The sequence below is a fragment of the Folsomia candida genome, unplaced genomic scaffold (assembly GCF_002217175.1).
Source record: "Folsomia candida strain VU population unplaced genomic scaffold, ASM221717v1 Fcan01_Sc003, whole genome shotgun sequence".
In the NCBI taxonomy this organism is placed as follows: Eukaryota; Metazoa; Arthropoda; class Collembola; order Entomobryomorpha; family Isotomidae; genus Folsomia; species Folsomia candida.
The window spans coordinates 4,522,827-4,537,404 of NW_019091195.1; the positions used below are offsets into that span (position 1 = coordinate 4,522,827).

At 35.7% G+C, this 14,578-nt stretch overlaps 6 protein-coding genes across 6 annotated transcripts; 5 read left to right on the forward strand and 1 right to left on the reverse strand.

Moving 5' to 3' along the window:
• Positions 1-459: 459 nt before the first annotated feature.
• LOC110845682 lies at positions 460-2,820 on the forward strand. Its single transcript, XM_035849410.1, has 2 exons — positions 460-609; positions 685-2,820. The coding sequence occupies exon 2, from the start codon at positions 1,969-1,971 to the stop codon at positions 2,614-2,616; it is 648 nt and encodes a 215-aa protein (XP_035705303.1). The 5' UTR covers positions 460-609; positions 685-1,968; the 3' UTR covers positions 2,617-2,820.
• Positions 2,821-2,965: 145 nt separating this feature from the next.
• On the forward strand, positions 2,966-3,573 carry LOC110845683. The gene is made up of 2 exons (XM_022092144.2): positions 2,966-3,293; positions 3,388-3,573. Exons 1-2 carry the CDS (start codon positions 3,109-3,111, stop codon positions 3,545-3,547), a joined length of 345 nt encoding a protein of 114 aa, XP_021947836.1. The 5' UTR covers positions 2,966-3,108; the 3' UTR covers positions 3,548-3,573.
• A 2,092-nt stretch (positions 3,574-5,665) lies between these two features.
• LOC118432900 (lipase 3-like) lies at positions 5,666-11,109 on the forward strand. Its single transcript, XM_022093536.2, has 15 exons — positions 5,666-6,370; positions 6,457-6,673; positions 8,637-8,662; positions 8,750-8,838; positions 8,920-9,098; positions 9,213-9,236; positions 9,331-9,371; positions 9,451-9,514; positions 9,580-9,654; positions 9,722-9,747; positions 9,830-10,016; positions 10,090-10,131; positions 10,572-10,636; positions 10,701-10,724; positions 10,797-11,109. The coding sequence occupies exons 1-15, from the start codon at positions 6,164-6,166 to the stop codon at positions 10,860-10,862; spliced, it is 1,332 nt and encodes a 443-aa protein (XP_021949228.1). The 5' UTR covers positions 5,666-6,163; the 3' UTR covers positions 10,863-11,109.
• On the forward strand, positions 6,680-8,462 carry LOC110846706 (high affinity cAMP-specific and IBMX-insensitive 3',5'-cyclic phosphodiesterase 8A). Its single transcript, XM_035850285.1, has 3 exons — positions 6,680-7,420; positions 7,490-7,693; positions 7,818-8,462. The coding sequence occupies exons 1-3, from the start codon at positions 6,827-6,829 to the stop codon at positions 8,418-8,420; spliced, it is 1,401 nt and encodes a 466-aa protein (XP_035706178.1). The 5' UTR covers positions 6,680-6,826; the 3' UTR covers positions 8,421-8,462.
• LOC110846705 lies at positions 11,060-13,140 on the reverse strand. The gene is made up of 6 exons (XM_022093535.2): positions 12,822-13,140; positions 12,573-12,756; positions 12,438-12,513; positions 12,015-12,371; positions 11,795-11,926; positions 11,060-11,705 (listed from the first exon to the last, which is right to left on the reverse strand). Exons 1-6 carry the CDS (start codon positions 12,856-12,858, stop codon positions 11,148-11,150), a joined length of 1,344 nt encoding a protein of 447 aa, XP_021949227.1. The 5' UTR covers positions 12,859-13,140; the 3' UTR covers positions 11,060-11,147.
• A 209-nt stretch (positions 13,141-13,349) lies between these two features.
• On the forward strand, positions 13,350-14,510 carry LOC110847210. The gene is made up of 3 exons (XM_022094101.2): positions 13,350-13,634; positions 13,730-14,012; positions 14,107-14,510. The coding sequence occupies exons 1-3, from the start codon at positions 13,536-13,538 to the stop codon at positions 14,259-14,261; spliced, it is 537 nt and encodes a 178-aa protein (XP_021949793.1). The 5' UTR covers positions 13,350-13,535; the 3' UTR covers positions 14,262-14,510.
• Positions 14,511-14,578: the final 68 nt, after the last annotated feature.

Sequence of the window (14,578 nt, forward strand, 5' to 3'; positions counted from 1 at the left end):
ATCCTAAATTAGGATTTCTAATCATCAGCTCTTTGGACTGATTATAAATAGACTATAGGTAAAGTAAATTTTAGGATTTTGTCATGTTTGGTAAATGTTGTCTAATTATTTACTTTCGATATATTAAGCTGCTAATAAATTAAACTATGTTTTATATTCCGTAGGCGTTTCATTTTGCCTGCGTTCAGAAATGTAATGGTTATCTCTATTTTCCATTATTCATTATTTTATGTATATTATAAATTATTGTAATGAGTGACAATTTTTAGGAAACGAGAGCGAGAACGGGTTGATAATGATGATGATCCCGACGTCATGCCACTGTCGAAACGAATGAATAATATCCACTTTGACGGCACCACTCCTGTGAATCTCGCAAGTTACCGTTTCAATTTCTAATTCAAGTAATTAATTACGAAAATGTACATATATATCTGTGACGTGTGATTCAATTCTTAGACTAATGGATTATCGAATAATGGACCTCTGTATAATGGTTCATCAGATGTAATCTCCAATACAAATAACTCTCCGCAAAATGGGAGTGTTGCCTCGATAAGCCATCTCACGCATGACCGTGGCAGTAATAGTGCAATGAATATGCCAAATGTATACATGTTATATATTTATTTCAATCATTCAATTATTGTTATGCTCTAGCTATTTGTCTTTGAATTACTTTAGTCACAACTTCAAAATGGATTAATCTCTCGAGTGCAGTACTCCCCAGGGTTGAGTAGGATCGAAAATCCGGTATATTATGATCAAAATAAGGCTCTATTTGAACTCTACAAAGAGAGGTTATTACGGAATAACTATCCCCCACACCCTAATTTCGGCAACGAATAAGTCTCGCAGAATAATATAAACCAGAAGAATTTTTAATTTTTTAGAAGAGCTTGTGATCAACTTTGTTTTATTCATATCTTGATTAAAAAGTGATATCGCTAATGTGAAATTTCTGTGACCTTCAATTATTGCGTACATATATTTATATATTAAAACTATGAAAGAAAGTTATAATGCCAGTTAATGCTGAACACCCGGCCTACATTTTTATTTAGCATGTTGTACTTTTTTCTACAAAATTATGGTCATTCGAAATCCAGTGAAGTAAATATTTAGTTCTAATTTTATTGTCTGCATGTCTTTGTAAAAAAGCTATTATCATATCACGGAAATATTTTGAGATTGTCACAATTAAAAACCCATCCATTGCAGTGATGTTACATAATACGTATGTCCTAATACAATAGAATGCAATAAAAATCTCACGTTGCGAGATGGCCTTGATTCATAGGGGGAGTTAATCAATTGTACAGACACATGATCTTTGTGTGTATTACTTACATATATGCAAGTTGTAGCTATTTTCTGGGTGGATATTATCACCAAATTGTGATACTTTAGGAAAAAGAGCTGTGAAAATGTGTCACGACTTAACATAACCAGTTGTTTAAACCCTCTCTTTTCCTGTGAAGAGATTCCCGACAACACATTGTGCTAACTGCTAGTAACGTATACTTTGTAGAACCTACTACTCATATTTAGCATTGTGCGAATGTTTGGGAGTGGCCATTTTTAGCCTTATTTTATAGAGACGTTTTCCGCTAACGTATATGTAATCGTAATCTCTTTTTCGTAGAAAGTCACGGATTTATCTGACGAATCCTAAGCATATGTAATTTAAGTAGATAAAGTTAAACCAGCGTGTGTTTACATATATAAGCATAAAACGTTAGAAAACGTTAATAATAATACAACATATATAATCAAGATCGGGTTTACCAAAAATCATTCAGTTGTTCTTTAGCCTTATACATGCACAAGAGTGAGTGGTCTAGCCTTCTGCAACTAACTCAAAATTATAAAATTTAGACTGTAACTTGGATCGTTATACCAAAACATTTTTGTATTACGAAAGGTTTATTCTAATATTAACAAATATTTACGAGAACTAGTTTAATAATGCAAACTCCCTTTGACGCCGATTTCTACCACGCCGTATCTCAAACTTGGCCGGCTACTGGGAAAGTAATTCTCGGTACATTTTCTTCCGACACCATAATTCTGTATCAAGCGTACAGGAAAGACATTGCTGATTGGGCTGCTACACACAAAACCTTTCTTGGCTGTCCCACCTTTAAAATGGAAAGAATGACATGGGTCAAACCAAACTTTTTGTGGATGATGTACCGTTCTGGATGGGCTACTAAACGCAACCAGGAAAGAATTCTTGCGATTACGATAAAACTATCTGGTTTCATGGAAATCCTGGGCAATGCATCCACTAATCCTGAACGTACGATTGCCGACGCTGATGATACCACAGGCACAACAACGGTGCGTGATGACGTCCGTCTTCAATGGGACCCTGACCATGATCCGTATGGAAATAAAATGGAAAGACGAGCAATTCAACTTGGACTTAGGGGAGAAATTCTGGGCAAATTCTTGAATGAATGGATTGTGGACATTCATGACATCACAGACTTTGTCCAACAGCAGTTCCAGTTTGTCCAAAATCAAAACTTGGACTTGTTAAAAGTTCCGAATGAAAAAATATTTGAGATTAAGGATGACAATTTGCGAAAATATATTGGAGCAGATCAGTAAGAAACGTATGTATATACATAGGATACATGTTTAATAAGTACGTTAGTTGTGCATTACTAACAACTATATAATTACTTACATACAAATGCACTGTACAGTATTAATCGATTTTAACTCTGATATGGATTTTCATGTTCCTATGTACTTATCAAATGGTCAGATAAATAAATGACGATATATTGACTCATCATCCTCATCACTCAAGTTATTGGTTGACTCATATATATTATTCGCATTGTTTCACTATGAAAGTTTTATCATTTCGCTAGATATTAATATTTCACCTTTACATCATATCATTTAAGCCTTATCTTTAGCAAATATCGATATGGGCACTGTTGCATTACACAAATACGTCAAGGGAAAGGTGGACGCGTTTATTAGAAATATTGGTATATCATTATATATTTATCATCCAGACTAAGAAGTCACAACGGCTGTTTCAATACGTACCAAATTGTAATTGTTGACGAAATTTTAATTTCCGCTATCATGAATTCCAAAAGGGGTCTCAGCTCAAGGGTTGCAATTGCTAGAGCATTTTTGATCGTATCATTTCTATCGACGCAATTTGTTCAGGTGCTGAATTCTCCGGTGCCAAAAGCGGCAGACTTATCATTGACAATCCTTCAAGACGGAAATACGACAGCTCCCCCCAAGTCTGACGATGACGATGGGTAAATGCTCATTTATAGCTAAAAAAATAACTAAGCTAATATTCAGAGAGTATCAAGAAGTGACATTAACAAACTCTCATTTTTGTAATTGCAGATTAAGCACAATGACCTGGGTGTGGATTGGTCTAGGGATTGTTGTGGCACTCATCTTCCTTAGCTGTTTGCTGTCCTACCTGTTTTGCGCAGTAATTTCAGAAATACTATGTCTTCCATTTACATGTTTAAAGAAAATAATATGCTGTTGTTGTGACTAAAATAAATTCTCGTCGGTCAGCAATGACTTATTGTACGTGACCTCCGTTATTATTTGCCAAGTATGGCACCAAAATGGCACCACAAAGCATTATGTATAGACCTGCGTCATGAAGAAAAAACCATGAACTACTATTTGCTCCGGCAGCGTATTTCCCCATTCGCACATTCAATACTATTTTCAATCACACCCTAAATTAATTACTGATCTCTTAATGAGAACTATGAAATCCAGATAATCCATGAACCCCGTTATATGATCATTATTGGAGTTAGAAGTTCCAGAAAGAAATTGGGCTATTTTCAATTTGATGAAATTCGGCTAATCTGCTGAGTACTTCCTCCTTCCTTGGACATGCATACATATGCGCATACCAATATATGCTAATTTTGTGACGATACCAAATCTCGAATAAATATGTCGCAATAAAATATTGACGTAAAATAAAATACACTTCTTTGCAGTCAATTGTTTTCGTAAGTTAATCACCAATGCCAATGTATTCATCTGTGTATGTACATAAATATGTATGTACTTACTTACGTCCATAAATGATTACGATATATGGTACAGTATGCATGTTCATCATTTATTCAAGAGTTGTGTTTAGTCATTCTCCTCACATAAAATTATTTACGTCGAACCAACTTGTTCTAATTTTTACCAATTGATGTAATTGAATGGAGGTGACATTGTTCAAGGGAATGACTTTTAATCAAACTTTTCTTTTCGTTTTCATCAACACCATTATGTACTAAAAAACTTGCTACTTTGAGAATACGATGCATATTCTTTTACACGAACTTTTTAATTGAACACATACTAAATCCATGATAATTTCTGAAATAGTAATTGCATATTGCATATAGGAATTGCATTTAAAGATAAATTAAGAAGAAATGCATTCAATATCCCTTGACCTTATCTATGATTCAGCCGTGTCTTCTTTAACCTGCTGAAGGTTGAAATATAATAAGCCTCCTGCTAAGGGTGCAGTGAGTGACAATATTCAGAGACCATGACGTATTGTATACGTATGTACGCTTCTAAAATTTATTAAAGACTTTTACAATGGCCAACTTGAATTTCCATAATACTAACGTAACGATTCCCGGATAAACCCAAACTTACACCCGAACTGTTGGTAATTAATCAATTTTTTAACCATTTGGACACCTACGAGGAGTGTAAAAAGCATAGATCATGCATATGGCAAAAAGACACATAAATTTCCCAGCATCTAAAGACGTATGTACATATATGCACGTATAAAGGTTTCTTTTTACTTATCAACAATTGGTCGTTATATTAAATTTCCTTGATCTATTAGTTTTTGTAGGTTTTTGCCCTTTTAATTTATTAATTATGTCCATCGTAATAAAAGCTCTGTAGCACTGGACCATGGACTTAAAGTAAATTATGCAATGGCAAACTGAAAAGGAAAATTGAGCTTTATAGCCCGCAAAACAGTATGGTGGATAAATAAATGGTGACTCTTATCTAATCCTCATCATGTTCCAATCGCATAAGAAAACAGTGAGTTGAATAATTATCAATGTATGGGAACAGCAACAATGAGTATGTGCATAAAAGCATAAAAGCTTTACTGGTTTCGCAACGCACTTTGAGAGTACTCATTTTAATAATTCACTTGGAACTGGAGTAAAATAAGAGCAAAAAGAAAGAGTAAAGTTGAGACATGTCTTTGTTCAGCTGAGAACCATAAACGCCTTTCATGAGTTAATTTCTAGTTTTTTACCCTCGCCGACTGCCAGCTCAAAACTGGAATTTCTATCGACTTTAATTCCAAAGGTCCATGTGGTTCGTGAGCAAATGTAACAGTGGCACAATGAATGAATGCCTAGCATAATAGCATTCTGGATTCTCCCAGTGATGCAGCAATTCCCATTATAACAAATCCTATCAAATTTACGTGGATCATGATGACCGCCGCACATTACGGGTTAGCGCTGTGTCTGCATGCGTATCTATATCTTTGAAAACTTATAACTAATAGTGAATACTCCTTCCTTGACTTATCCAATAATCTTCCATTCAACAGAGTCGTCCTTTCACGACAATGCATCACCTGTTTATATATAAGGGTTCACTGCATAAAGTTATCCCACTCTCCATGAAGAAGTCACGCAGGGAGGTGTTGAGGCAGGCAAGAAGAAGCCAGAGAATTTTTTTGGTTAGGTATCTTCGACTAATTGAATCCCATTCTACATTTGCAAAGGATTTTATTAAGTAGGCGAACGAGTTAACATCGCCACAAAGGAAAATCTCCAGCAACTTGGCAGCATGATTATCTTCAAAAGTAGCAAGGTCACGCAAACTTGGTCCGAATAGCATTTGAATTTATCGTCAAAAATATTTGCATAGTAATTTGCATGAGTACACCTGCAAATACAAATTTAAAGCCACAAAACTTGTTGGATTGTGAAACATGCATAGTAAGTAAGACCATGCAAATTATAATCTTATTATCACGGCTGTCCTTAAGAATATTTTAGCAACTCAATCCTACAGTGTGTTCAATCTCAAGACCTAACATTTCACTAGGAAAGGAATACAAGTTATTAATAATATTGTGAAAAGGTGAAGCTTGTTGACAATGGGTCACAAAATCGAAAGTGATTCCTCAGTAATTAGGTTAAGTTTACTCGCAACAAGAGTCGTGATCCTTTTCAATGTGGTTGGACTCGCAAGTGCTCAACTTCCCAGTGAATTCCAAAGCTCAAAGGATCCAGTCACTGATATTTTCAGTTTGGCCCAAATTTTGAAGAGGAGCAATGAAAATCCTGGATCTCAATTGACCACCGTAAGAGTTGGGCGAGAGAAAATACATACAAAACACTCCTTGAGACATGTCATAATATTTACATGCGAAATTTTATAAACTTGCAGCCAATGCTGATAAAAAAATATGGGTATCCCGTGGAAAGCCATAAAGTAGTGACATCAGATCACTACGTATTGACAATGCACCGAATTCCACACGGAAAAAACGAATTTTTAAGTGAAAATGAAATTGAGCAGAAAAAGCGTCCAGTCGTATTCCTCCAGCATGGCCTGTTTGCAAGCTCCTTTGAATGGATGATGAATTTACCTGAAAAGCTCCTAGGTAAGATTTTTACACTCGTTGCTAGGATACGGTGTAGTCTCCACCAGACAAAGAGTTTCATCAAGTATCAAAATTTTCATAAATGAAAAGTATATTAGCATTTCTCATAATTTTGTAAAATATAATTTATACCGTCATTCATAATGGCTTGCAATGGCAGTAATGGTAAAGGATTACAATCAGTTAGTTCTTAAATGCAAGACGCTTACAAATGACAACGAATGCCTAACTCGAAAATTGGCACAGCGTGGAATACTTGTCTACTCTGCACGAAAAAGTTTTCCACCTAAACGTAATAAACCTGGGTTCATAAAACGGATTTGGAACTCTATATTTCGTTGGAAGAAAGATAAAAGCAATTGCAATATTATGGATTCGCCTTCCACTACGACAAATGATAGGTCAACGGAGACTCAAGAGTTGCTGGACAATGAGCAAAATTGGAACATTTTTGATGTACTTCGGCTGGAAGAACTCACGCATCACAGGCCGTTGGTCTCATTGGGGATGAAATTATTCGTCAAATTTGATGTTGGTGAACAGCTCCAAGCAGATCAAACCACTTTCAGAAGCTGGCTTACCCTGATTGAAGCTAATTATCACGAAGAAAATCCATACCATAATTCTACCCACGCCACGGATGTTATGCACGCCACTGCTTATTTCTTGTCTACTGAAACGCTTCAGTCATCATTCAAACCATTGGACAAAGTAATTTGTCTCCTGGCTGCTGCCGTGCATGATGTGGTAATGAATATAACGAATATTTGTGTGCTATGTAATACGTAGTAGTGAGAAATGAGAATTTGGATTTAGGATCATCCCGGAAGGACAAATCCATTCTTGATCAACTCTGAAAGTGACATGGCTATACTGTACAATGACGTTTCCGTCCTGGAGTCTCATCATGCCTCGTTTGCCTTCAGATTGACACGTAGCGATCCCAAAGTCGACATTTTTGCCAATCTTGACCGTGACAGCTACAAATTTGTTCGACAGAGCCTGATTGACATGGTTCTGGTAATGTGTTTAATAATCAACAATTGATACAGCTAATTGGATCAATTTACCTCAACTTATATATATAATTCAGATGACTATATATCTATGAGTAGTGTAGTACAGTGTACCTTTTCATTTGCAGGCCACCGATATGGCGAAGCATTTTGACCACTTGGCAAAATTTAACGAAGTTTTTCAAAAAGTACTGGTCAAACATGGGGGTGGGATGAGTGCACTCTCCTCGACCACAACTCGTCATCGTAACCACCCAACTTCTTCTTCCGTGTCCATCCCACATCAATCGACTTTAATAACTCCTGAAAATATTAGTCTCGTCAAGAGGATTATGATCAAATGTGCCGACGTCAGCAACCCCACTCGACCACTGAAGCAGAGTGTGGAATGGTCAAGACGAATTGCAGAAGAATATTTTCGACAAACGGAGGAAGAGACGGAAAGGGGACTTCCGATTGTGCTGCCAATGTTCGACAGAAAAACATGCTCCATCGCCAAGTCACAAATCGGATTTATTGACTTCTTCGTGCGAGGAATGTACCATTCCTGGAGCGCCTTTTTAGACATACCAGAATTAATGGAGAATATGAAGTACAATTATAATTACTGGAAATACTTGGATAAGGAGGAAATTAAGGAAGCAGTATTTCTAGATTCATATACTGAAGGAAAGTCTACGCATTCTACTTCGAGAAACACTCTTGTAAATAGCAAAAGCTTGTCAAATTAAATTGTAATGTTGACAAATAAACTAAAGTATTTTGTCTAAATATTTATTGGATGGATCATTAGTTAAATTAATTCAGTAATGAGCTAGATAAATGTAAACGCAATGTTTTTCCTGCGTGCATAATTTGTAAAGCGTGTTCATGAAATGATACGATGAAGTGCAAACTTTTTTCCTTGTGTATTTATGTACTATTTACTATCATTTTCATTTTTGCAGCATTAAAGTTAGCGGACTCTGGATGGGTATGCAAATTAAATATGTAATTTTGTTGGGTATGGATAATTATGTAATTTGTTGCATTGACTTTCAACTATTTTTAACGCACGCAGGACGTGTGGTTGGGAAACGCACGAGGAAATGCATATTCCAGACAACATTTGACCTTATCTCCGAGTGAAAGAAAATTCTGGGAATTTAGGTGAGAAATTATTCAGGGACGCTTAATAGATAAATTATGAGAAGCAAGGAAATAATCGGTTGGGAATTATTGCATTTACAGCTTTCATGAAATGGGGGACAAAGACATTCCTGCCGAGATTGAATATGTATTGAATAAAACGGGTCACAAAAAGCTAAAGTATGTCGGATTTTCAATGGGGACGACAATGTTTTGGTCCATGATGTCGTTACATCCTGAAATGAATGAAAAAGTGAGTCTCATGGTAGCTCTAGCTCCAGGTACGCCAACAAAATAGAGAATTTTTTGAAATTATTAGGGGGGTTCAACTCCTATAAATTATTTTAAAGATAATTGCTTTTTTAAGCTAAATAATTTTATTTAAAAATTTTCAGTCGTCTACATAAATAATATGATGGGTAAGTTCCAGAATGTTGGGTAATGAGTCCTTGTATCACTATCAGTGTTTGCTTACATATATGCTTATGTATCATTTATCCTTCTGTGTCGCAGGATTCCCACGATTCCTTGCTCCATTTCATAGATTAATAAAGGTACAAATTATAGATCTAAGAATTATGTAGCCATCATTATTAGACTTTTCTACCATTTAATCTATCCTTTCGTCTTCAGTACCTCTTGGATGTTATCGGCAACGGTGAATTTCTGCCCCCTTGGCTTCTAAGAATTTACAACGGTAAAATTTACAACATTTAAGTTTTGTAGCCTGAAATGTAAATTTAAATATAAATTACATATTAGGGATCGGTACAAAGCTCTGCTCAAACACGTGGATAGCTGAATCGATATGCGCTAACATAAACTTTTTATACTCTGGTAAGTGCCAACTCTTGTAGTGGGTCTATTAAATTGAATTAATAGTGTTGTTTCCCAAAAATTGCAGGATGGGATCTGCCGCAAACTCAGATTGTATGCAAGTCTATTTAAGACGTTGTTTTGCATATGATGATATATAAATACATATGTACAATAAATCTGATTTGCTTTATAGAATCAGCTCCCTCTATTCTACAGTCATACGCCCTCACCCACGGCGACCAGGACTTTGGCACATATTGCTCAGCTTATCCATACCGGAGTTTTTTCTGAGTATGATTTCGGATATAGAGAAAATATTATGCGCTATGGGAAATCAGTGCCTCCAAAATATAATCTTAAAAATACTACGGTACCAGTGGGTAAGCTTAAACTCTATTTCTATACAGCGAGATGGTAGTGGAACAAGGTCTCATTCGATTATTATATTTCCAGCTTTATTATGGGGTCCAAACGATGCTGTTGTCAGTGCAATAGGTATTTAGCAATACTCCAATCGCCATATTGAGCTTATTTAAATACGGCATCGGCTACAAATGCGTAGCATGAAAACCTACAATGTGTAATGTTCATTTAATTAGAGTTAAGTGACTAACCTGAAATAATATTCGTAATGGTCATCAATTATTCGGACCATGCATCAGCTTTCAGGCAATATTAGCACAAGGAAAAATAACCTTGCTCCCCTGTGGTACTCTAATGATTCATATAGCTTCAAATTTTCATTGTTTGCGGAAGTTCGATTATTTTTCAGCAAATAAGTAGCTTTTTTTAAAGTGAAGCAAAAAAACACCCTTATTGTTCACCTTACCCCTGCTAATATTCTACATTATGTACAAGCTTTAGCTGATACATTTAATTTTGCAATTAAATGCAATTAAATCTAAAACTAACAAATGACCGTTTCCTTTTTGTAGACGTCAAAAGACTCGCATCCGAGTTGCCCAATTTGGTGTTTAATTCTCCCGTTGAATATCCATTGGTAATTTGTAAAACTTGAGATATTAAAAAAATGACTCAATTTAATTTTAATGAATGCATTTCAGTGGGGTCACTTCACGTTTCATCTCGTACGTTTTTTTCATCTTATAATTTTATGTCTTGACCTAACCTATATTAATATTTATTCCGTCTCGATATAGGGTAAGGACACAGATGCACTAGTGAATCCGGTTATCCTAAACCTTCTTTCAACGTTCGACAAGTAGAGTCACCTTCGATTTGAAACTCATCCGAAAAAGTTCCTTGAGAAAAAGTTAGTTACCACAAAGTATTTTTTATCTATGTATTACCGTGTGCAGGTCCAATGCAAATAATCCTGTGAATAATATGCCAGTTATATAGGATTCTAACTATTTGACAAATGTGATTTTGTAGACTAATAGCTCATAATTCAGCCTTTTTGTATGACAAATATTATATTTCAAAAATAAACAAGAAATGTATACAATTTAATTATCTGTAATATGATTTTATTGAACGTTACAATGGCTTTAAACCGTGAAAGGGTTTGCGTCGTCAACATACTTAGCTTGAAATACAGAATTTGATCCTTGAATCGGCGTTTTTAAGTTATCTTCTTGGCCTTGTTCAAGTAACGCTGCATTTATTGATTCTGTGCACGTTTCTGGTTGGCCTAAGCTCTCCCAGTCAATTTCTGCTGGTGAGTTGAGATCAATGTCGATAAGATCACTGGCTGTAGCTGCCAAACTTGGGTCATTGGTTCGTAATGTGGGAAGATGTAAATCATCTGATAACACCAATTCATCCATAATACTTTGATATCGTGTCGTGGACTGGGTCGCATCCGGTTCTTGAAGTAGATCTTGGCTTATTGTCTTACTTTCAAGAGGGGGATTTAGGAGCTTTGAGGATTCAATTATATCCCCGGCTCTCTCATCATCATTATAAGAACTTAATTCCAAATCAATTTCATCAGGATGCGTATTTGTGTCTGAAACTTTGGAGTACGACAGTTTTTCCGGATCCAACCCCAATATTTTGTACAGCTTAATGGCTGGGAGGTAGATTTGGCCTTTGGAATCGGTAGCCTGCAGCATATTCAGGAAACAGAAAATTATGTATTAGTCAATAAGTACCATCGTACAAATTAAGGAGCCGCATGGAAAATGTTTAAGACCTTAATGAATGTGATGGTGAATGGTTTGGATCGGTTCTTCCTAAATAAGGATTCTATTTTGGATCCATAAAAATTCCTAACTGCAATCCCATTGAATTCGTCCATTATGTCCCCCACGGCTACGGTATCAGACTGGCGATTAAAAAGAGCATCATTATCATTTCATGATTTTACTAGAGTTCGTGCATTTTTTCAAAACTAGAGTCATGTAAATACTCACAACTTCTGCAGCCAAACTGTAAGCAATGATATCAACAATCACTGCAAATCCCATGGGAAATCCGAGGGTAAGGCCCAACTTATCGCAAACGGGGACAAATTCTGCCTTGACCACTTCTGGAATTTGCCAACTTTCGTCCAGAAATGAAGAATTGAGCAAATCAAATCTGAATTCATAGTGGCTTAGTTGCTGAATGAGGGAAAGAAAAATTTGTGACAAAATTTCGTGACCCATGATTGACTGCCCATGGTAATTGACCCGAAGATTTCTATCATCATAATCCTGATTTTCTACATGGAACTGGATCGGAATATGTAAACATCTTTTTTTGAGACAAGTCCTGATTAGGAGTCGCATCTTCAAAATAAAATATTTTATAAAATACATATTTCATAACATATTTTAGTCGCATGTAGATGATACCTTTCCGGCTTGCGTTCTTGTCTTGGGATCATTCAATACCTCCTCAAAAGCTAGTTTGAATGTCAATGGGACCACTCTGCATAAAAAATGCTCAAATTAATCTAAATATTTTACCATTCATTTCTATTTATTTACCTGTGGTATTTGCGAACCAATTGGTAAAACCATGAGAAGCAGTCTGTTCTCCATGGCCTAAACCCGTCATGCCGAATCAGCCCTTTGAGAAAAATTGATTCGATGCAGTGACAGAGAAGAAATACCGTCTCATTTTCGTCACCGTAAGGAGGATTGCTCCCCAACACTAGTTTTGCAATGTGTCCTGTAAATTAGCATTTGTAACTAATCGTATGGTTGTAGATTTGGTAAGATTTAGGCATATTTTACCTTTAAGCTCCTTCAACAATGGGTCACTCAACGTCATTTTGGCATCGAGGAAACAACACACAATGTACAAGGATTAAATCCACACTGTACGAAGTAGCAAAATTCTAATGACGAGTCATAGCAATGTTCTGAAGTTGCTTGTTATTTATTCTCAAAATCTGCATACTTTTCACTTTTATGTAGATACATGACCAACTGTTCAGCTCGGAGATGGGAGTAAATACTGAATTTGGCCACAATATCCAGTATGGTGAGGAAAAAATAGGAAATCGATACTTTGGGTGAACGAAACCAGGACATACCCGAGAGTTTGATGGTTGGGTTTCACGACTATCTTTGAAGCAAATAAATATGTTACAGTTATAGCTACGTAATACGCTATGTTGCTGTTTTCATACAAATAATGCAAATAAATATATCCAAATCGCTGACTATTTCATGACACGGGGAAAACTACGTGAAGAAAGAATATGCATAACGAACCGATACGCACATTGTTTAGCAGAGTCATTGTATCCCAATTCTATTCAGCCTCTCTGAAATGTATACATAAATCTCATCAGTAAATGGTATTCACATCAATTGCAAGCTGCATAGTACACGATTAGACAAGTTTAAAAAAGAAAATCAAATTCATTTTAAAGTGTCACGTACTACCGGAAACTGCATCGCATCGCATCTCATAATCCATTTAAACCGGTCTTTATATTTATAATGGCATCAAACCGAATTACAAATTCCAATTACAGTCCGGTGAACAGCAATCAACAGCTAACTAAAGTTCCAAACGGAGTCCAAGTCTTCAAGTCAAAGGTAAAAAAACTTAGATGCACCTGATTAACAACCATATAATAAAGTGTAGTGTTCTCAACTATGTAATCAATTAAATTTATTATTGTGAAATTCAGATAGACTCTCAATCGAATACCTTTCTTTGGGAAATTAATGGTATTGCTGCCATATCCAAACAAAATTTGTGGCGTATTCCTTCATGTGAATTTCAAGTTGGGTTGTCGAAATGGAAGTTATCACTGGATTTGGGGTCCAACGGGAATATTTTATTGGCGAAACCGGAATTAATCCACCACCCCACGGATTCCACAATCTTCTACACCCTTCGCCTCTACGTAGTGAATCCTCAGAATTATGTAATTCATGCATCGCAATTCGGCAAGGGGACTAAAAGTAGTCGTAAGTCGTCACATATTACATAGTTAAAATAGTAATGTGCATGAAAATGTTGTAATTAAATTTCTTCTAACTTTCTGCTTTATCATTTTAACAGGTTTGGATCATCCAATTTTGCATGACAATGGACACCTGGGTACATGCGAAGTTTTGCGATTTAGTGATGGGATAGTGGACTTGTTTTCAAATTATGTATTTAATGATGCCTTGAAATTTTTGGTGGAGATGACAGTTTTCGGAAATAAGCCGTAGTAACTTAAAGCGTAATAATTGATTGGAATTAACGGATTTGGAGTCTCATCTTGATGCGCTTATTTTAAGTATTTACTAGGATTTTATAGTTCAGTGACGATAGAACGCAGTAATCAATTTTTAACGCATTTTTAATTGCGCATTTGTAACTTCATACTAATGCATACGTAATAATTTTGTCATATATCATGCATACAATGGTAATAAATAATAAATACTCTTTCTTATGAGTAATCTCTCTTTATGAAATTCATTTGGTTATTTTTATTTTTGAGAATTGACGAGAAGAACCAGTGTTGGTTATACATTCGCATAAC